The sequence below is a fragment of the Chenopodium quinoa genome, unplaced genomic scaffold, assembly GCF_001683475.1.
Source record: "Chenopodium quinoa cultivar QQ74 unplaced genomic scaffold, ASM168347v1, whole genome shotgun sequence".
Classification (NCBI taxonomy): domain Eukaryota; kingdom Viridiplantae; phylum Streptophyta; class Magnoliopsida; order Caryophyllales; family Amaranthaceae; genus Chenopodium; species Chenopodium quinoa.
In genome coordinates this window covers 5029673-5051027 of record NW_018745454.1, presented here as the reverse complement: position 1 = coordinate 5051027, position 21355 = coordinate 5029673, and the positions used below count along the sequence as shown (strand labels likewise).

At 33.6% G+C, this 21355-nt stretch overlaps 2 protein-coding genes across 4 annotated transcripts; one reads left to right on the top strand and one right to left on the bottom strand.

Annotated features, from left to right (window-relative positions):
* The first annotated feature begins 11734 nt into the window (after window positions 1-11734).
* LOC110713888 (serine/threonine-protein kinase-like protein CCR4) lies at window positions 11735-14852 on the top strand. The gene has a single exon (XM_021892324.1). It carries the CDS (start codon window positions 12376-12378, stop codon window positions 14677-14679), a length of 2304 nt encoding a protein of 767 aa, XP_021748016.1. The 5' UTR covers window positions 11735-12375; the 3' UTR covers window positions 14680-14852.
* A 93-nt stretch (window positions 14853-14945) lies between these two features.
* On the bottom strand, window positions 14946-20303 carry LOC110713889 (adenylate kinase, chloroplastic-like). Of its 3 annotated transcripts, none has more exons than XM_021892326.1 (8): window positions 19955-20303; window positions 19461-19559; window positions 18915-19043; window positions 18697-18831; window positions 17858-18004; window positions 17598-17672; window positions 15450-15575; window positions 14946-15056 (listed from the first exon to the last, which is right to left on the bottom strand). In XM_021892326.1, the coding sequence occupies exons 1-7, from the start codon at window positions 20156-20158 to the stop codon at window positions 15474-15476; spliced, it is 891 nt and encodes a 296-aa protein (XP_021748018.1). In that variant the 5' UTR covers window positions 20159-20303; the 3' UTR covers window positions 14946-15056; window positions 15450-15473. The 3 variants fall into 3 exon arrangements, with proteins under 3 accessions (XP_021748018.1, XP_021748019.1, XP_021748017.1); XM_021892327.1 differs by having other exon boundaries at window positions 14973-15061; XM_021892325.1 differs by lacking the exon at window positions 14946-15056 and having other exon boundaries at window positions 15134-15575; window positions 19955-20301.
* Between the last annotated feature and the right edge of the window lie 1052 nt (window positions 20304-21355).

Below are 21355 nucleotides of genomic sequence, written 5' to 3'. Positions count from 1 at the left end.
ATACCCTTCGGGAGTCCAGTTGAGTGGGTGGAACCATCCAATTTAATTGCCTTTAAACAGACAATTTATCGGTTTACAACTTGCACCGATTTCATTAATTCAAGTTTACCATGAAAATTTATGACAACATATAATGATCTTATATGATTTCAAACGGCTTTATACGACCCCAAGATATATCTCCTAAAATCTCAAGGATTTTCGACACCGGGCCCCGAAATCTCCAAAATTTCTCAAAAAGCGTGGATATTAGTCTTCAATTCTGGAATTTTTCGACTTTTTTTCGCCCTTAAATAAAAATTGCCAAAATGATTATTATGGTCTCTAATACCCTCCGAGAGTCTAATTGGTTGGGTGGAATCATCCCAATTTGCTATTAAACGGCCAATTTAACGCTTTACATCTAACATTGATTTCATTAACTCAAGCTTATCACGAACATTTATGACAACATATAATGATCATATATGGCATTATATGACCCAAGATTTATCCCCTAATATCTAAAGCCTTTTTGACATCACGCCTCAAAACCTCCAAAATTTCTCAAAAAGCGTGGATATTAACCTTCAATTTTGGAATTTTTTGACTTTTTTCGCCTGTAAATAAAAATTGCCGAAAGGTTTACCATTGTCCCTAATACCCTCCGGGAGTTCAATTGGGTGGGTGGAACCATCCAATTCTCCTTTAAACGGCCAATTTACCGATTTACATCTTGCACCGATTTAAGCAACTCAAGCCTACGACGAACATTTATGACAACATATAATGATCATATATGGTTCCAAATGACATTATATGACCCCGAGATGTATTATTAAAAATCTCAAGTCTTTTAAACACCGGACCCCAAATCCTCCAAATTTCTCAAAAAGAGTGGAAATAGGCCTTCAATTTTGGAATTTTTTGACTTTTTTTTTTTCGCCCGGATATAAAAATTGCCAAATTTTTACCATGTTCCTTAATACCCTCCGGAAGTCCAATTCGGTTGGTGTAACCATACAATTTACCTTTAAACGACCAATTTACCGGTTAATACTTGCACCGATTTCATTAAATCAAGCCTACCACAATTATTTATGACAACATATAATGACTATATATATATGATTCCAAACGGAATTATATGACCCCGAAATTTATCTCCTTAAATCTCAAGTCTTTTCGACACCGGGCTCTGAAGCCTACATAATTTCTCAAAAAACGTTGATAATTAGCATTCAATTTTTGACTTTTTTCGTCCGGAAAAAAATTGCTGAAATGTTTACCATGGTCCCTAATACCCTCCGGAAGTCCATTGGGTGGGTAAAACCACCCAATTTTCCTTTAAACGACCAATTTACCATGACAACATATAATGATCACTTATGGTTCCAAACGGCATTTTTTGACCCCTAGATGTATTCCCTAAAATCTCAAAACTTTGCGACACCGGGCCCCGAAACCTCCAAAATTTCTCAAAAAGCGTGGACGTTAGCCTTCAATTTTGAAATTTTTGACTTTTTTCGCCCAGAATAAAAATTGCTGAAATGTTTATCATGGTCCCTAAATACCCTCCGGGAGTTCAATTGGGTGGGTAGAACCATCTAATTTGCCTTTAAAGGGCCAATATACCAGTTTACATCTTGCACCAATTTACCGGTTTACAACGGCCAATTTAATTAACTTGCACCAAACCCGTCTTGAACCGAAATTGACCCAAACCCATTTTAACCTGACAAAACCCGGATTTAACAGACTTGTTACTAACCTGACCTGAATTCAACCCGACCCGTTCCTAACCCGACCCGAGTTTAACCCAACCTGTTACAAACCCAACTCGAAATCAACCCGACTTGTTATTGACCCGAACCAAATTAAACCCGACTTGTTATTGACCCGACCCAAATTTTACCAGACCTATTACTTACCTAACCCAAAAATTCAACCGATCTGTTACTAACTTGACTCGAAATTAACACGATTTGTTATTGTCCCGACCTAAATTCAACTCAAATTATTCTTGACCCGATTTCAAATCATCTTAAATTCAATTTAGACCACCTTATTATTGTTGATCAAAGCATTTTGTCTAAGGAGACCAAGTCGGTTCAGGCCAGCAAAAGAAAGGAGCATCATCCTCAAATTTAAGAGTTAAATATAGTATATATTAGTTGTATGGTCAATGGAGATAATTATCTTCCTAAATTATACACTATATTTCCCTAGTATATTGCCATATATATTATAGTCAAAGGAAATAATTAGCTTGATAAAAATGATAATTATATGTTTATAGTTAGTTGAACCCGAATATGACCTGACTTGGAAATGACCCGACCTGATTGTAACCTGCAAAATATTAACTTGAACATAACCTTACTTGAATCCGAGAATGACCTGACTTGGAAATGACCCAACTTGATTATAACCCGCAAAATATTGACTTGAACCGAACCTGAATTGAACCTGAGAATGACCTGATCTGATTATAACCGAACCCAGCTCAAACCCGAGAATGACCCGACCTGTTTCTAACCCGCAAATTGTTGACTTGAACCAAACCCGACTTGAACCGAACCCGAGAATTACCCTAACCCGTTTTAACCCGTGAGAACCCAAACTAAACCCGATTTATTGTCCACTCGACCCGAATGTAACCTGACCTGGCCTGTTATTAACCCGACCCAAACCCGATAAGAAGTATGACCCGACGTGACCCGACTCAAGCATGACCTAACCCAAACCCGACCTGCATAGGTTATGGAATTAATCCGAATTGATCCGACCCGAGTTGACCCGACCCACTTTTACCCGACCAAAACCCGACCCGTTTACTCGAATTGACAGCTCTACCTCGAAGTATTAACTTATAATGCATGCCAAAATCACACATTAATTGATGTAATTAATGTCTATTTTAATTCAATATTTCTACTTTTAGTTATCTTATCCAACGCCTTCCAGATGGGCAGATGTATTTAGCTTTTGCCTACTTTTCCACAGTCACATTTTGCCTTTTGTACTATTCATTTACTCTCTTTAAAAAAACTAATTACCCCCTTTTAGGGCCTGTTCACATTTACTTAATTTCAGTTCAGTTCAGCTCCAATCAGTTCAGTTCAGTTCAGTTCCAATCAGTTCAGTTTAGTTCAGCTCTTAATTTCCCTCTCTCATAAAATATTCATTTCAGTTTAGTTCAGTTCAGTTCAGTTCAGCTCCAATCAGTTCAGTTCAGTTCAACTCCAATCAGTTTAGTTCAGTTCAGCTCAGTTCAGTAAATGTGAACAGGCCCTTAGTAAATGTTTTCATTTCTGTTGGATACAATTATAAGGGAGAAATTGCACTAAACAAAAAAAAAAAAATGCCCTTTGCTAGTTTGCTTTTATTAAAAACATAATAATGAATTGACAACCATAAACTACTAAATACGGAGTAGTAAAATAAAATTTAGCAATCATATTCGCATAAGCAAAGTCTTAAAGCAGTTCCCCCAACCACTTGACAAGTCCCTTGCAACTCAGGTACATCGGGGTACTTGGTCTTGCACCTTGCCAAACAACAGGCATCATCACACGATTCTATGCTGCATGTACCATCGTTTGCTTGGCATTTCTTCGGCGACGGTGGCGATGGCGGGGATGCACCGCAGGGGTAATAACAATAACAAAGATTAATTTCACAGTGTCCTTCTCCTCCTTCGTATTGTTGTTTACACCTTGCATCACAATCAGTCTTACACTCTCCTAGACCTGCTTGGCATATATCTGCCGCCTTCAACATACGTATCATATTTCCTGCATCAATGAATATAATGAATAAGTAACGTGTATCAGGAGTTTTTCTAGTGAGGAGGGTTATTAATGGTCTTTTTTTCCCTTACCTTTCTAGAAATGAAAAAAAAATGAATTTAATTAATACGGAGTGGAGTACTTAGTCGGTCCCTCTTTATAAAAAATAATTCAAAATTGAATCTTTTAAAATTTGTTCAAAATATTTTCAATTACAATATATAATTAAAAAATGATGCTAGTTTTGAGAAGATTACACAATTATGAATTTATGATACAAAAACTAACGAAAATGTGTAATAGTATTTGTACAAAAGGAAATGGTGGAGGCAAATATATACCTTGTATGAATAGGAAGAGGAATATGAGAGCCGATAAGTGTGAAAATTGCTGAGCCATCATTTAAAATGATATTATGTAACGTATGTAAGTTTAAGTAAAACATGTCATCCTTAAACACAATTTATAAAGTTCTTTGCAGGGAGTAATAATGTCAAATACTAATTGTTGTGTATAAAAGGAATTGAAAGATATTTCAAATCACCAACAATTCAATTCACATACCATATAAGAGGATTTTATATTTATTAGCTAAGGATACCAGATTTAATGTTATTCCATGCCATTATTATCTCCTTCATTATAGTTTATTTTCTTATTAAATTGCAATATTTTGACTTTTTACACTATTTGCCTGCTCACTTAGGGAATTAGAGAAAGATATTTCAAACTGGGGACTCCTCTACAGTAAATTGACATTGGGTATGCAAAAAAGTAGAGATAAATTAATAAAAATATATGGGAAAATAAAATTTACATGAGAAAGTTGAATTTGCACAAATATTGTTGCAAATTGGTGGGAATTTTGAGAAAATTTAATATTAATAGTTATTGGAAAAAACAAATGGGGTGAATATTTTGGGACTGAAATTTGCCCATAAGGAACTATCAAAAGGGGACGGAGGGAGTACGTATTAATACTTTGTATATTTTTTTTTCATATTCAATGCAATATAATGCCAAAACTTACCCTATATTAAATCCAAAAAAAACTACCCTGTAAGCTACTAAGCTGTAACTAAATACTCCGTATTAACTTACCTTTCAAAAAAAAAAAAAAGTAAATAAAATAAAAAATTAATAGAAGTATTATTTAAATTTTCATTATTTGTTCAAAGAAATCTTTTCATTTATGAAATTGCCAACTATTTTTTTTGTTTTATAGCTCTAAATCTATAATGCTGCTAGCTCTTTTCTAATGTTCTGTTTATTATGGGGGATAGAATTGTTTTTTTTATTTTATTTGATACGACATTATCTAAAACAATTAGAGTCTATACCATTACAAATTCACAATAGTATACAACTATAACGGAATATTGAAATTATAATACGTAGTTAACTTTCAGACAAAAGGCCCTTTATTAACATTTTGCCTAGGGCTCATAAAATATCTGGAACGACACTGGTTCATATAATAAAATTATTTCTCTTAAGTTTAAAGATCAAAATTCATACTAATTAACATGGATAATCGCACTCACACCAAATAACGGGTGGTTCAATTGGTATAAAACATTGCACAGAAGCAGTAACTCCATGTCTCTTGTAACACTCATCTTTACAAGGAGCATCAAGTACTTTATCATGATCGCAAACAGGTGTAATCCATGGGAAATATTCCACACATTCTTTTCCTTCCACCATCATCTTGTTCATGCTTGCTTTCCCTATACAAAATAATACAAGTAATTTAATTAGTTTAAATTAAGTAACAATCAACGTTATTGAATTGAAGTCGGAATTCTATTTTAAATCGAAAGGGGCTTTTAGAATTGAAAGCTAACATGCATAATCAAGACATCATAGTCAAATATGATTGAATGTGTTTGTATAAAACTTAATACGGGTAATGTTTCAAAAAAAAAAAAAAAAACTTAATACGAGTGTATATATATATAGTTGCTATATAAGTACTAGTATTATTTACTAAATAAGTTTGTAAACTTATACAGTTTTCGTTATTTAAGAAAAGTATGTAAAACCGGGAAATATCGTAATTCGAATCATAAAGACATATATGAATAATTAGATCATACTCCGTAACATTCAATGATTTGAATCGTGATTTCAATAATACATTAATGCAAAATAATATTAAAAAAAAAACCATTTTGAGGGGACTCAGTTTTTCGTTTCCCATGGTCTTTTTTGAGTGGGTCCCACGTGTTAACCAAGGTACTCAGTTTTTAACTCATCTTTGGTTAACTTTTGGCCGAAGAATGCCTTTGAGTTCCTAAAAGGTGAAAAAAAAAACATACAGTACCCAAAAGGTGAAAAATCTAAAAAGATAGTACTCCTTCTATACTTAATTCCTAAACATGAAAAACAATTTAGGCAAAGTTAATAAAATAGAGTACAAATTTGCACAAAGTTAAGTGATTGCATTTATTTAGAAAAAGAGGGATTATTGTATAATTTAAGTTGTATATGGTTTGTTTAGTTCCCTGTTTGAAAAAAATAAAAAATAAAAAAACTCGCATATGGTTGGAAGTGACAAAATAGTTTTGAGGATTGGTTAAAAAAAAAAAAGAAAGAAAAAAAGAAAGAATTTTTACAGTGAAAACTAATTATGTTCTCAGAATCTTAGCCCGGCCTAAACTTCTCCAACATCTTATTACTCACAAACTTTTTCTGAAAAAAAAAAAACGAAATTTCCATTACTTAATATACACAACCTTTCTCATTTAAAGGTCAAATTTTCAAAAATTTTGACTGTAAATTGTCATCGGTATATCAGATGAAAATAAAGTGAAGCGAATTGTTTAAAAATCTTTTCAAACTATTAGTGTTTTCTTATAATTTTTAGGGGTTTAACAAAATGCACGATTTCAAAAATATAATGATAAACTAGTGTATTAGAAACCGTGAAAACTGATGATGCCATATACGTTATAAATAATGATTTGTTATAATACAAAAATAACAAAAATGTGCAATAATATGGTTAATACTAATATTTGTATACAATAATATAGTACGGAGTATGTAGCATAGCATGGAGTACAAACTGATGATAGGAAATGAAGGAGGCAAATATACCTTGTAAGAATAGAAAGAGGAATATGAAAGCCCATAAACGTGAAAATTGTTGAGCCATTTTATGTAAGCTTGATGCATATATTTTTAAAACAGTATAAAAGAAAAAAAAAGGTATAATAATGTATTGAGACGCTTATATAGTTCTTTGCAGGGTGTAAATATGGCAAATAATAAAAGTGGTATATAATTATTAGGAAATGAAAGATATTTCAAAATCACCCAATAAAACTATTGTAGCTTATCAATTACTCCCTCCGTTTCATAATATTAGTCTCATATACCAATTTGGGCGTTTAAAAAAAATCTACCCCTATTGAATATATTTCATTTATAACTTGATTTTTTTGGAATTAATTTATTGTGCTTTCCTAATAAAAAAAAAAACCAAAAAAGTTAACTAAAGTAAACTAAGGGCCTGTTCATATTTACTTATTTTCAGTTCAGTTCAGTTCAGTTCAGCTCCAATCAGTTCAGTTCAGTTCAATTCAGTTCAGTTCAGTTCAGCTCTAATCAGTTCAGTTCAGTTTTATGCATTTTAATTTTTCAGTTCAGTTCAATTCAGTTCAGTTCAGCTCCAATCAGTTCAGTTCAGTTCAGTTCAGCTCCAATCAGTTCAGTTCAGTTCAGTTCAGTAAATATGAACAGGCCCTAATTATGAATTACGGAGTATGTTATTGTACTTTAATATTAGATTCCAAATATATTTCTTTTTTTATTTTATGTGATTGATTACATATGGGACTAACATTATGAAACGGAGGGAGTACATTCCATATACGAGTAGGATTTTTATACTTTAGCCAGTTTAAGGATATCTGAATTAATGTTATCAATGCCACAAATATCTCCACTGTATAGTTTATATACCATACTAGAGGAATATGAGAGCCGATAAGTGTGAAAATTGCTGAGCCATTGTAAGTTTAAGTAAAACATGTCATCCTTAAACGTAATTTATATACTTCTTTTTTTTTTTGACAGGACATTTATATACTTCTTTGCATGGGGTAATAATGCCAAATAATAATTTGTGTATAATAGGAATTGAAAGATATTTCAAATCACCAATAAATCAATTCACATACCATATAAGAGGATTTTATATTTATTAGCTAAGGATTTCTGATTTAATGTTATTCCATGCCATTATTATCTTTTATTTTCTTTTCAAATTGCAACATTTTGACTTTTTAAACTATTTACATGCTCACTTGGGGAATTAGAAAAGGAGGTGGTTGTGTTGATAAAGTATGTGAGTCCAAAAGTTCTTGAAAACTCAAAGCATTAGAGCATGTGTTGCTGCTCATATCTTTACTAAGGTAGAATTTGCTAAAGCTAGAAAAGTGAGGACCCGGATTACATATCGACTTCTCATTGATTCTTTATAGACCGTATGACTTTGTCTTTTTTGTGATATAATTTTTTTTTTTGTGATAATATTAATAATATCGCCATCCTTTTCTAATACTAATAAAAATTGTCCTTTGTTTTTATTTAAAGCATACTAGTAAATGCATGTATCGACAACCATATACGAGTAATAAGACTACTAATTATAGTAAAATTAAATCTAGCAATCATAGAAGCATGAGCAAAGTCTATAAGAAGTCCCTATAATCTCTTGACAAAACCCTTGCAACTCAGGTACATTGGGGGTACTTGGTCTTGCACCTAGCCAGGCAGCAGTCATCACCACAACTTTCCACGCTGCATGTACCATCATACCCTTGGCATTTCTTCACCGGCGGTGGCGGTGGTGGCGGATAAGAACCGCAGGGGTAGTAGCAGTTACATAAATTAAATTCACAGCGTCCTTCTCCTCCGAACTGTTGCCTACACCTTTCTACACAATCAGTCTTACACTCTCCTAAACTTGCTTGGCATCCACCTGCCTTCACCGTATCCATCGCGTTTCCTACGTACATTACAGAGTAGTAGTTTTTCTCGTGAAGAGGGTCATAAATGATATTTATTCGATCATTTTGCCTATTTAAAAACAAAATTATTTCGTATTTATTGCATTGTACAGTACGTACTTAGTTCCGATTAAGTCAATTTGACTGGACATATATGTTTGCCAATATATAACTTCTTTTTTTTTTTGACGAAGCCAACATATAACTTTAACCATTAATGCATTTAATTGTATACAGAGTATTATATTTGTAAAAAAAAATTCAAAAAGTTAACACTGATAAAACTTATGAATAAATTAAACAACATGTGAAATAAATTAAGACAAAGTTAATAAAGTATACAAATAGTGCACAAAGTTAAGTGATTGCATTTATTTAGAAAACAGGGATTATTGTGTAACTTTTTTTTTTTTTTTTTTGAACGGATTATTGTGTAATTAAAGTTAACACTGTATATGGTTTGTTTAGTTCCCTGTTGTAAAAACAAAATAAAAATAAAAAGTCGCATATGGATTTTTTTTTTTTTTTTTTTTTTTTTTTTGAGGGGAAAAGTTGCATATGGTTGGAAGTGACAAAATAGTTTTGAGGATTGGTATAAAAAAATAAGGTGAAGTTTTCAGAATTTTAGCCCTAATTCCCTAAACTTCTCCAACATCTAATTATTCACAAACTTTTTCTGCAAGAAAAACGAAATTATACCTTCGTTTCTTAATACATACAACCTTTCTCATTTGAAGGTCAAATTTTAAAAAACTTTGACTATAAATTCTCATCGGTATATCATATGAAAATAAAGTCGAGCGAATTGTTTAAAAATCTTTTTAAAATATACATTCAAACTATTATTTTTTCTTATAATTTTTAGGGTTTTTACAAAATTCACGATTACAAAAATATAATGTTAAACTAGTGTATTAGAAACCGTGAAAACTGATGATGCCATATACTTTATAAATTATGATTTGTAATAATACAAAAATAACATAAATGTGTAATAATATGGTTAATACTAATATATGTATACAATAATACAATATGTAGCATAATATGGAGTACAAACTGATAGGAAATGAAGGGGGCAAATATACCTTGTAAAAATAGGAAGAGGAATATGAGAGCCAATAAACGTGAAAATTGTTGAGCCATTTTATGTTGATGCATATATTTTTTTTTAAAAATGTATAAAGAAAAAAAATTGGTATAATAATGTATTGAGAATGTCTTCTTTAAACGCGGTGTAACTTATATAGTTCTTTGCAGGGTGTAAATATGGCAAATAATAAAAGTGGCACTCCGTATATAATTATTAGGAAATAATAGGAAATGAAAGATATTTCAAAATCACCCAATAAAACTATTGTAGCTTATCAATTACATTCACATACGAGTAGGATTTTATACTTTAGCCAATTCAAGGATATCTGAATCAATGATATCAATGCCACAAATATCTCCACGTTGTATGTAGGGACCACATACAACGATTGTATGTGTAGTCTTTACCCACTATATAGTTTATATACTGTACTAGAGAGTGAGGGATAACTCAAGTAATTAGAGTTTCCCTCTCGATTTTCGGTGATATTGGAATCCCGATTTCAGTTCTGTAAAATTCAATAACTTTGGAGAAATATACTCTGTAAATGAAAATCATTAAAAATAATTTTAGTTCAATAAAAAATAAGGTAAAATGAACGGGGCCTTAGAGCTACATTTTTCCTTAATTTTATAGTATTATAGTATTAATTTTAGGTCAACTTTCGATGATTACCATGTACTCGGTAGTTATTTCTCGTAGAAGTATCCTTAAAGTGGACTAATCAAAGCATAAAGCTTTATTATTGTAGTCTTTCATTGAATGAATGAACTGATTAATATAATTGAAATAGTCAAATTTCATACTCTTTTGTATAATTACAGGAAAGAACAATAATACTAATATCTTCACCACTATATCACTCAATTATGAATTATAAGAAGTATAAAAAAGAGAGAGAGAAATTATTTCGACTAAATAACTTAAGTAGGTTTCTCAAATTTAAAACAAAGATTTATACTTCATTACTTGATACTTCGTATAATATTATAAAGTTATAGATCGTTGACTTTTCTACTTTATTAAAAATGGATTAACTAAGAAGAAGACACAAAACCCAGTAGTGGTTATATGATTTGAATTAAACTGACTTTATTTGGTGATTTCTCAGTTGAATGACAAAATTAGGATTTATAATTCATTGCTATTTATTTGGTACACGATGTTACTTTGATACACGTACGTCATACAATTAGGTGATCATATATTTCTTACCTTTTTCGTCAAAATATGATGGATTTCTTTTAAGGGAATTGAAATATGATGTTTGTATTCAAATCAAATTAAGTGTGAGGTACGGAGTATCTTTTAATATAGATTTCGACTATAATTTCTCCTTTTAACAATTCTCCGTAATTATAGTGTCTTTAAGCTGCTTAATATTACAAAAATAATGTAATATTAAGACAAACACAAATTTTTTAAAAAAATCGGGTGTACAATAATTATTGTACATCAATTATAAAGATAACCTAAAGTGATTAAAAGTTACCCCTGAAATGAATAAAAGTTACTCCTGAAATGAATAAAAGTTACCCCAATATGAGTTAAAGTAACCCAATTCAAATAAAAATTATCTACGCTTTATTAGTAAGGAATCAAATTTTAAATGACTAAAAATCAATTATTAATGATTGAATGTAATTAAATTACCTTTATAAAACTTTTCTTGTTATTGATTTATATAAAAATTGTATGATGTTTAAAGTTACTCAAAAAAAGACAAAAAGTTACCCTAAAATTAGCTAAAAGTTACCCTTATACTGCTCGATGTACACTAATATTAGTGTAAACCAGATGTATACAAAAAATTTTGTAAGACAAATTAGGTGTTACAAATTAATAAATTATAGAATATATACTTTTTAGGATTTGCTTGGGGAATAAGAACACTATTACAAAAGATTTATAGAAACAAATGATATAGAGGATTGCTAATTACTTTTAATTGTTATTACGATGTATTTATATTAAAGGGGTATCATACGGGTACATCTGGGTGTATATAACAAATTCTAATATAGAGGATGGTCAACATGATTAAAAATATTAACAATGTGTAACAATGTTTAGTAGTATAATAAAAAAATTTAAAGTAATAATAAAAATAAACATAAAAATAAAAATAAAATCATGTTAATCATGTATTACACGAGTCAACTCGCACGAGTCGTGTAGGGAAATTACGAGTTACAGACCGAGTAACTCAGATGTTGACGCGTCTGCTTTAGTCCTTTATTAGTCGTCTACTCTTTTATGATCCATTCAAACTATGACTTAGTCATACAACTACTATTATAATTATATTTATATTCCAATCTAAATTATAATACAAACTTTTCTTTACATTATTATTCCTAACGCGTAAAATGGGTCTATAAACATAACTTAATTTTCTACATAACATTATAAAAACCCCCTTAAATAAATTTCATTTTTTTCAGCTCATTCTACCTTACTCTTCTTCCCTAACAATGAAACCATCATTTCTATGGCTTTCCCATTTCGATTCCCTACTTTTTTCTTCATTTTAACTTTTTGTTTCCTTTGTTTTCCTCAATTCAATTCCCTTTCCTCTGTTTCCATTTCCTACACCTCTAACCAAACACTAGTTTGTGCATTAGTACCTTCATTGAACAAACAATCATTCATCAACTGTACTAGTTTCCCAACCGGAATCCGAATCCCTTTCCCTAATGTATCATACTCAAGAATTGTGGGAGGAAAGGGATTCCTTTGTGCAATGAGATCACAATCTCTTGCATCATCTAATTCAGTCATGGAATGCTGGAGGTTCTTAGATGGTGTTAATGGGACTAACATGTCACATAAAAGAATTTATCGCGGTCCGGTTTTGAGTGAAGTTGAAGCTGGGAATTCACATGTTTGTGGGATTGTAAATAGGACTAATAATATCAATTGTTGGTTGTGGGGAGATTGGAAATCTAATCCCAGAGAAAGTTTTTCCAGCATTGCTGTTGGTAATGAGTTTCATTGTGGTTTAGATAGTAATAATGGTAGCATTGAATGTTCAGGGAATGATAGTAAAGTTGTGGGAAAAGAGCCTAAAAATGGGAATTATAGTGTTATTGCAGCTGGATCACAACATGCTTGTGCAATATCTTTAAATGGAGGTTTATCTTGTTGGGGAAGTGTGGTAGGAAATCAACCAGATGGTGTGTTCAAGAATTTAGCTTTAGGAGATAACCGAGGCTGCGCTGTGCGTGTCAATGACACGGTTGTTTGTTGGGGGGACGACGGTTTTAGGATGCCTACGACATTGGTGGAGACGGATTTCATAGGGATTGTAGCTAAAGGGAGTGTTTTTTGTGGTGTTGTTGCTTCGAATTATTCGGTATTGTGTTGGGGGAATAGCACTCTTAATGGGAATCAGTTGGTTTTTGCTAGGGTGATGCCTGGACCTTGTACTAGTTACTGTCCATCATGTGATCCTTTGCCAGGATATGGTGACTATTGTGATTTGGGAATGATGGTGTGCCAACGTTGTGATCCGAAGGCGCCTTCATTATCTCCTCCGTCTCCAGACTCGAAGTTGGAGCCCTCAGATAATAGCAATGGTTGGACACCTAAAATGGTTGTGTTCTTAGTAGTAGGCTGTTTAGGGTCACTTTCATTGGTATCATCTTTGGTGTTTTTCTTGTGTAGATGTCACGGAAGTGGGGGAAGCCGGGTGCATGATTCAGGACCTATTGAGCTAGCCGAGAATCCCCAAATACCACGACGTGAGCCACAAGATCAACAAGTGGCTCCACCGGTGTTGGAAAAAAGGTTAAGCCATATGTATAGCTCGGGCAATGGAGGACACCTCGAGGAATTTTCTCTAGAGGTCTTAGTGAAAGTGACTGACAACTTTTCTCAAGAGTATAGAATCGGTATAGGTAGTTTTGGAACAGTCTACCACGCAATATTAGAAGATGGAAGAGAGGTGGCAATTAAGCGAGCAGAAGTTTCCGCCTCGAGTGCAATGGTAATCAGGCGTAAGCAAGAAGACAGGGATGTTGCATTTATGGCTGAGCTCGAGTTTCTCTCGAGGCTCAACCACAAGCACCTTGTTAGGCTACTAGGCTTTTACGAAGATGCAAATGAGAGAGTGCTTGTCTATGAGTTCATGAGTAATTGTACCCTACATGACCATCTTCACAAATTTAAGGGCTCATCTCCACTTGCATCATGGCCAAATCGACTTCAGGTGGCACTTGATGCAGCTAGGGGGATCGACTATCTGCATGCCTATGCTGTGCCACCTATCATACATCGTGACATTAAACCTTCAAACATTTTGCTAGACAGTAATTGGACAGCCAAGGTGTCGGATTTTGGGTTGTCATTGATGGGACCCCAAGACGGGGAGTCTCACCTGTCTCTTTGGGCTGCTGGTACTTTAGGATACGTTGATCCTGAGTACTACAGACTCCACATATTGACTACAAAGAGTGATGTCTACAGCTTTGGAGTAGTACTCTTGGAAGTACTTAGTGGATACAAAGCCATCCATACCAATGAAGAAGGTATGCCAAGAAATGTAGTGGATTTTGTGGTGCCATACATTATGAGGGGTGAAATCCACAGGGTGTTGGACCCAAATGTGCCGCCTCCAACACCAGTGGAAATAGAGGCAGTGCAGTTCATAGGGTACCTAGCCGTGGATTGTGTCGGCCTAGAGGGCCGAAGTCGACCATCAATGTCAGAGGTAGTAAGTTGCTTGGAAAGAGCCTTGGCGGCTAGTTTGGTTCAGCCAACACTGACCCCATCTTCGACTGGATCCTCACGATGACGATTTCCTTGGAAGCTCAAGGATCTGTTAGGAGAGACAAGTCCAATGTTTGATAGGAAGGACTTTTCAACTTTGTAAATCATATTTTTTCAATTGTAAACTTTGTAAATTATTTCAAACGTCAACAGAATTTTTCCATCCACTACAAAGAAAAAAAGAACTTTCCTTCGGAAGTATCTCGGCCATAAAAAAAAGAAGGAAATGGACAGTTGCACCTAATATATGTAGGTAGAAAATATTCAACATAAATCAATGCAATTTGCGCATACCTCATGCAAAGTTGACTTCAATCAATGATCATAAAGTCTGGATTTCCATATCAATAGTCAATAGTTCGAAAACCTTCCAGCGAGTCTTCCACACTGCTTCCCAGTAGGCTACACTAGCAAATCAGAAGTCATCAAATTTTCATAAAATACATTCTATAAACTCTTCACAGTAAATAGTGAAAATATATTTGAATTTAAGCACGATATATAAAAGTAATATGATGCCTCCAAAATGTACAAGTAATATGATGCCTCCAAAATGTACAATGCCATGGAGGCTTTCATTTATCAAGATATAAACTTCATTTCTGTCATATGTTTACAACAAAACTAATTTTGGAGTTCATATGAAAGCTGGGCTGCTTTTATGTATACCAACCAAAAACTTTCTACAAAAGAATTACCAACAATCAAGACGATTACAAGCAGTAGGAAATAAAAATGGCTATCTAGTGACAAATAAAGGGAATCTTTGGCAAGAAGAGAGGACGGGTAGAGTACGTGTAAGCTCACTACTAGTCACATCTAGGCTGCCACAGATTCTGAAGCTGTCTTTTGCTCCACAAGATTGGAGAGGGCCTTGTCAATCTGAGCAAATACATCTTCTTTTAAAACACTACCATCAACCTGCAGAAAGCCAAAAAAAACTTCCTGAGTTAGTTACGATTAACACAAGGGAGCACTTGAAATATATATGATACTCAGTGCCAAAACTGAATAATTAAATATTAAATATGTAACTCACATTACAAGTCACAGTTGTTCAAATAGAGGTAACAAAATGTGTGGGTGTGTGTCTATATTATATGCACTCCATTTCAGATGTTTTTGCTGTTCCAGCTTGTTCAAATCAGGTTAATCGTATTTGAAAATTGAAACCCAGTTTCTCCCATAAAACAAAGAAACTGTCAGTTTTTGTAAGTGTACTTACTGTACCAGGAGTTTTAGTGAACTTTAATATTACCCAACATGGGTACAATACACATCTGTCCCAGAACACCAAATACATATTTAAGGCAGGTTGGAAAAACTCTTTTAAGGCAGATTGGAAAGATAAAGAGTGGATAAAGTATCTTGAGCACAAAACATCCCGTTACCAATTTATGAAGGAGCCGCTTCAAACCCAATATTAACTTAATTATATTAAAACCATGTGGGTGATGTAACTCTAAATTATTAAGCAGATAGCATCTCTTGATGTGAAAATTTCAACTTTCAAAATGCTCAAATATACTGCGCAGAATTTTCCCTCTGGCGTACAGCACTGTTTAATATTCAGCCAGTATGGCCAAGGAGCATCTTGAGACTTCTTACCGTATCTTGAGGTCTGAGGCTCAAAGGAGTAGGTGACAAATTGGTGGCAACATCTACATTAAGTCAACTCTAAAACGCCGATCCTCAACATTAACCATAAGCTACATTTTCAAAAACATCCATATACAAGCTAACTAAACTTAAACTGCTTCCCCGAAGAAAGGGCAAACAGAGAAGAATCTGCAGCCCAATGTGTTTAAACAGTAGAATCCTGGAGAAAATAATACAAGGCCTACAAGAAGGGACCAAATGGATAGCATCCACCCTCTCAGAGTCCCACTTTTATCCCGAAAAAAATGGTGAGAGTACTAACTCGCATTTTGCCTCATAACTAATTCAACAAAACTCTAACAGACCTTTTGTTACCAACTTATTAAGAAGTTCTCATCATTTCTTTACAGTTACTCAATACCCTACCACTCTCCTTCCCTGCCCACCAAGCTAAACTGAACTGGATCAAACCAGGAGTAAAAGCCGTAAAACCAGACTATAGTATGCTAAGTATTAAAAATAGGTATTAATATTTGCTAATTTCAGGCATTCCTTATTCAATTCTGCCAATGCTTGGTTGACCAAAAAAGCCTATCGCTTGCAGACAACAATCACATTCAGCATAAAGTAAACATTATTAGTAGTGATGGTAGGTGTATAAGAGGGTTTGGAAATGGATAGGAACTGTGATAATTTGGGATAAGAGACAGGCAGTTCCCCTGTTGCAGGGTAGGCATGTTCTTATCGTACAAGGAAATAAAATTCTTTTAATAAATCATTCTGTAAGGGTAAATTAGGGACACCTTAGAAGTCTAGATGTGCTTCAACCTTTCCCTTCTGTTATTACAAAGATCTCATGAGTCATGACAAAGATGTAAAATCTATGATAATCAGATAAGAGCTCTTAAATGATCAAGTCAATGGCACCAAATGCTTCCCACAAAGAAACTCAGACGACCAAGAAAAGCAACAGCCTGATTTCAGTTTTCAACAACCATTACCATGACCTAAACTAGGACTCTTCACCTTGTGCAGACAAATAACATAAAAACAGATATAGATGTCTTACACAAACATATATCCTTGGGAAGTTCAGATCAAGGCAAGAGCAAAGTTCATTATAATATTATAGAATACTCGACCAACTATAAGTGAACACAAAATGACTACTTAAGAAGAATTTTCCATAAGCTTTGGAAATGGAGATGTGTAGTTTACAAGGCAGTGAAATACCGAATAAAATCAGACAAACAAATAAAGAAACATGACATGTTGCACTTTACTCAGGCATGAATGAAAGATTATGTGGGAAAACAAAAAGAAGCATAAGATAAGTAGACATGCCTTCACAATTATGTCTTCGTACATGGAAAGCACAGCCTCCACATTTTGATGATGAGTTTGCAAGCGCAATTTTACCTAAATACAATGGAAAAAAAAAAAAAAAAAAAAAAAAAAAAAAAAAAAAAAAGTAAAGTAAATGACAACATATGCCTACATAATGCCCTTAAAAGAAGATTAACATTATAAAAAAAAAAAAAAAAAAAAAAAAAAAAAAAAAAAAAAAAAAGTGAAACATGGTCAAATATTGACTAGCTGCATACCTTCTCTTCAGTATCATCAAAGCGCTGGGTAAGCCTGGAAGCAATTTCATCACTCTCAGGAGGTGAATATGTCAGATGGTAGATTTTTCCAGTAACAGGATCTAGTCTCCGTCCAACAACCCTCTCAACAAGCAATTCTTCAGGTACCTGCATATACATTTAGAAATACCAAGTAAATCTAAAGAAGACCACAAAATGCCACAATATTTTAACAGACAAAACCAATCAATTTCCATGGCATAATATCTATAGATCACAAGACAAAATCTCAGCATCAAAGTCAGTTAGGGCTATGGCTAGTGTAATTTGTGCGTTATGTCCAAATGGTTGCTTCCACATAGATATCAAAAAATCCAGAAAACTATTGTATCAGATTTCCCAAGTACATGACTTAAATGAGAGAAATAACGAAAGGGGGCAATTTTTTTTATTTTTTTTTGGGGGGGGGGGGGGGGGGGGGGAGGGGGGTCGAAAATGAAGGTTGCTATCGAATGCATCACAAAATGCTGCTCTCTCATAATACCATGGATTGTCAATTCATGTCAAGATTAATTTTTTTACTTCTATGTTCGGAAGAATTTTCAAAGAACTGAGGTTAAAGGCAATGGCTGGTTAAAGGTGGTCATGGAGGGGTCATATATGGCCAATACGCTGTACTAGGCTATTAAAAACCAAAAGATAGAAAGAAAAATTGAAGTTAAATCAAGCAAGAGTTGGTAAAATACTAGCAAACTATAATGCCCCTCTTTGAGAATCTCCTTAGATATAACTGTGGTGCAAAGAATCATCTAATTGCTGGAAAACACTTAAATAATGAAGAATGATAAACAAAACCTTACTTCCAAAAGAATAAAAAGATCAGGCTGGAACCCAAAGTCTTTTAGAGCAATTGCCTGAGATAAGCTCCTTGGATATCCGTCCAAAATCCAGCCCTTCTCCTGTGAATCAGGCTGCATCAGACGGTCCTTGACCATCTGCATAATAACAGCTAAAGTAAGGAGCTGTCAACAGATAATGCAAACATTGTGGTATAAATTTGTGCAAATTAGTACGTTACCATCACAACAATTTCATCAGGAACCAGCTGTCCTTTATCCATGTATTCCTTTGCTCGTTTTCCGTTTTCACTACCAGATGAAATCTCTGCCCGAAGCAAATCTCCAGCAGCAATATGCACCAAACCATACTGCATATATGAGGATTACCTGATTCAATTGTTTTCTTCAGGGGCAATCCCATAAAGATAATTTCAAGCAGAGAACCAAAAGATAACATAGTACATACAGCCACAAGACCCACAACAAGCGCGAGATGCATAGTACATACATAAGAAGAAAGAAGGGAAATCATACATGGAACATTAGTTATAAATTTTGACATAAGAGCACTTTCAACAGAAATTTATCACGATAAATGAATGTTATATAGTTCACTATGTCAACAATAGCAAAACAATGAGGAACTGCCTGATTTTCAAATCAATCATCAACCATCCATCAAACTCAACACCAAATAAATAATAGCGTTATACTAAAATCTAAAGACATTCTAAACCCATGTCTTTCTTCGAAAGCGAGGTTGAGAGAGGGAGATATGTGCTTACTTTGTCAGTTATAAGCTCACATTGCGTCCCTTTGCCAGATGTCGGAGCACCGGATATCATAATCCTCAGCGGCCTTGAAGTACTAGTAGATGCCATAACCTGCCATCAATTAGTAACACAATTAATCATCATTCTTGTAAATCCCCAAAAATCCTATATCTTTACAAAATCTTCGATTTCATCTTCAATTTCCAGCAACCCTTCCTAATAAAGGATACAACATTATTACTAAAACAACATTCATGATATAATTAGGTCATCCATACTCAATACTAATTATGAAATCTAATCATAAATTAACAAATCATTCCAACACTCCAAAACAATCAGATTGAACATTCTAAACCCCACCATGACCCTCCAATTATCTCCAACTAGATTCAGATTAACCTTCCAACTAAATTGCATTCCAAATTCAAAATTGATAGAAATTAACAATTGATTCATAACATTTACAGAAAATAAAAATCATAGTTTGAAAAAGAAGAAACTACCACAGAATTGCGATGAAGACGACGATGATGAATCCGATAATGGTGAGAATGATCGAATCGAAAAGACAAAGAAGGATGATGATTGAAGGAAATAGAAGATAATTTAGGGGATAATGTAAGAGAAGGAGATAGAGAAGGAGGAGGAGGAGAGAGAATGGCGGAATTAGGGTTTCCTAAAATGGAAGAATATCCAGAGAACGCCATTGTTGCGATTTGGACGTCCTCCCGACTTCTTCGTCGGCGATTCTCTCTCTCTTGTTTATTTTCTCTCTCTAAAAAAAGAGTACAGAAGAAGAGTGAGAGGCGTACGTGGCAGATGGGATAATCAGAAGGGCCAGCTAAACAAGTAGGCCCTTCTTTAATACTATTTCAGGCTATCTAATGTACATCGGCCCACCTTATTTATAGGATACGCTTTGCCCTCTCTCCAACCAACACTCGATATAGTATATCCTGTTCTTATTACTAGCAACAAAGGATTATTATTTACGATACATATAATATTTTTTTGTTACGAGTAATAATAACGGGAGGAAGCATTTTATATTACAATATTTTATTTTATTTTTTGGTTTCATGGCTAAAATAAAAATTTTAAAAATGATAAAAAATTCTTGTTCACAAGTATTGCACAATTAGGGGGAAGAAATCTGAAAATTTGTCCATTTTATTTGAAAGTCGACAAATTCGGCCTTTTTATTTATGTTTTATGTGAAATATACACGGCATTGTATGAAGAGAAACAGAGTAAGATTGTAAAAATGGGGTGGAAAGAACCCAATTTTGTTACCTTTGGGTCTCTGGGATACATTAGGTGCAAGCTGTGCAACTAAGTTTGATATATGTCTTTGCTAATAGAACAATGGATTAGTTCGCATTTCATACAAAGTACTCATTGCTAGTTGCCTAGTTGAATGCTTAATGCTTAATATTCTGTAATACTAAGTGTTTAGTTCAAAATTAGCTTCATGCCATCATAGAAAGTGAAATTTACATGAAATAAACAGAGGAAGAAGAAAAAATTATTTTTTTTGGAATATTTATGGTTGTACACTTATGTTTTGTATTTAATAATACAAAATAACTTTTTTGTAGAAAATAACTTGACTTGCTACTTTATCTATCAAATACGAGTATTACTTTTCAACTTTAATTAATAGAGTAGATAACATTATAAAAACACTTGGGGCTACTTTAAAGTTCAAGTTCCATCAACTTTCCTTGAAGAAAGATGATGTCAAATTGATATAAGGGAAGCGTAGCCCCAATAGGCTGCTAGCTCATGAGAAGACTAAAAATGATGAGAGCACTTAATTTATTAAGGTTCTATAAACTTTGATTAAAGATTTAGAATGTGTTTATTGGTATTATCGTTTGTATGGCTAATTTCATACTTATATA

Excerpts from the sequence above, each read along its gene's own strand:
- LOC110713888 (XM_021892324.1), top strand. The coding sequence starts at position 12,376 with ATGGCTTTCCCATTTCGATTCCCTACTTTTTTCTTCATTTTAACTTTT.
- LOC110713889 (XM_021892326.1), bottom strand. The coding sequence starts at position 20,158 with ATGGCGTTCTCTGGATATTCTTCCATTTTAGGAAACCCTAATTCCGCC. Across the intron at positions 19,560-19,954 it reads GTCTTCATCGCAATTCTGTG|GTTATGGCATCTACTAGTAC; the intron begins GTAGTTTCTTCT and ends AATTGATGGCAG. Across the intron at positions 19,044-19,460 it reads GTGAGCTTATAACTGACAAA|TATGGTTTGGTGCATATTGC; the intron begins GTAAGCACATAT and ends TCATATATGCAG.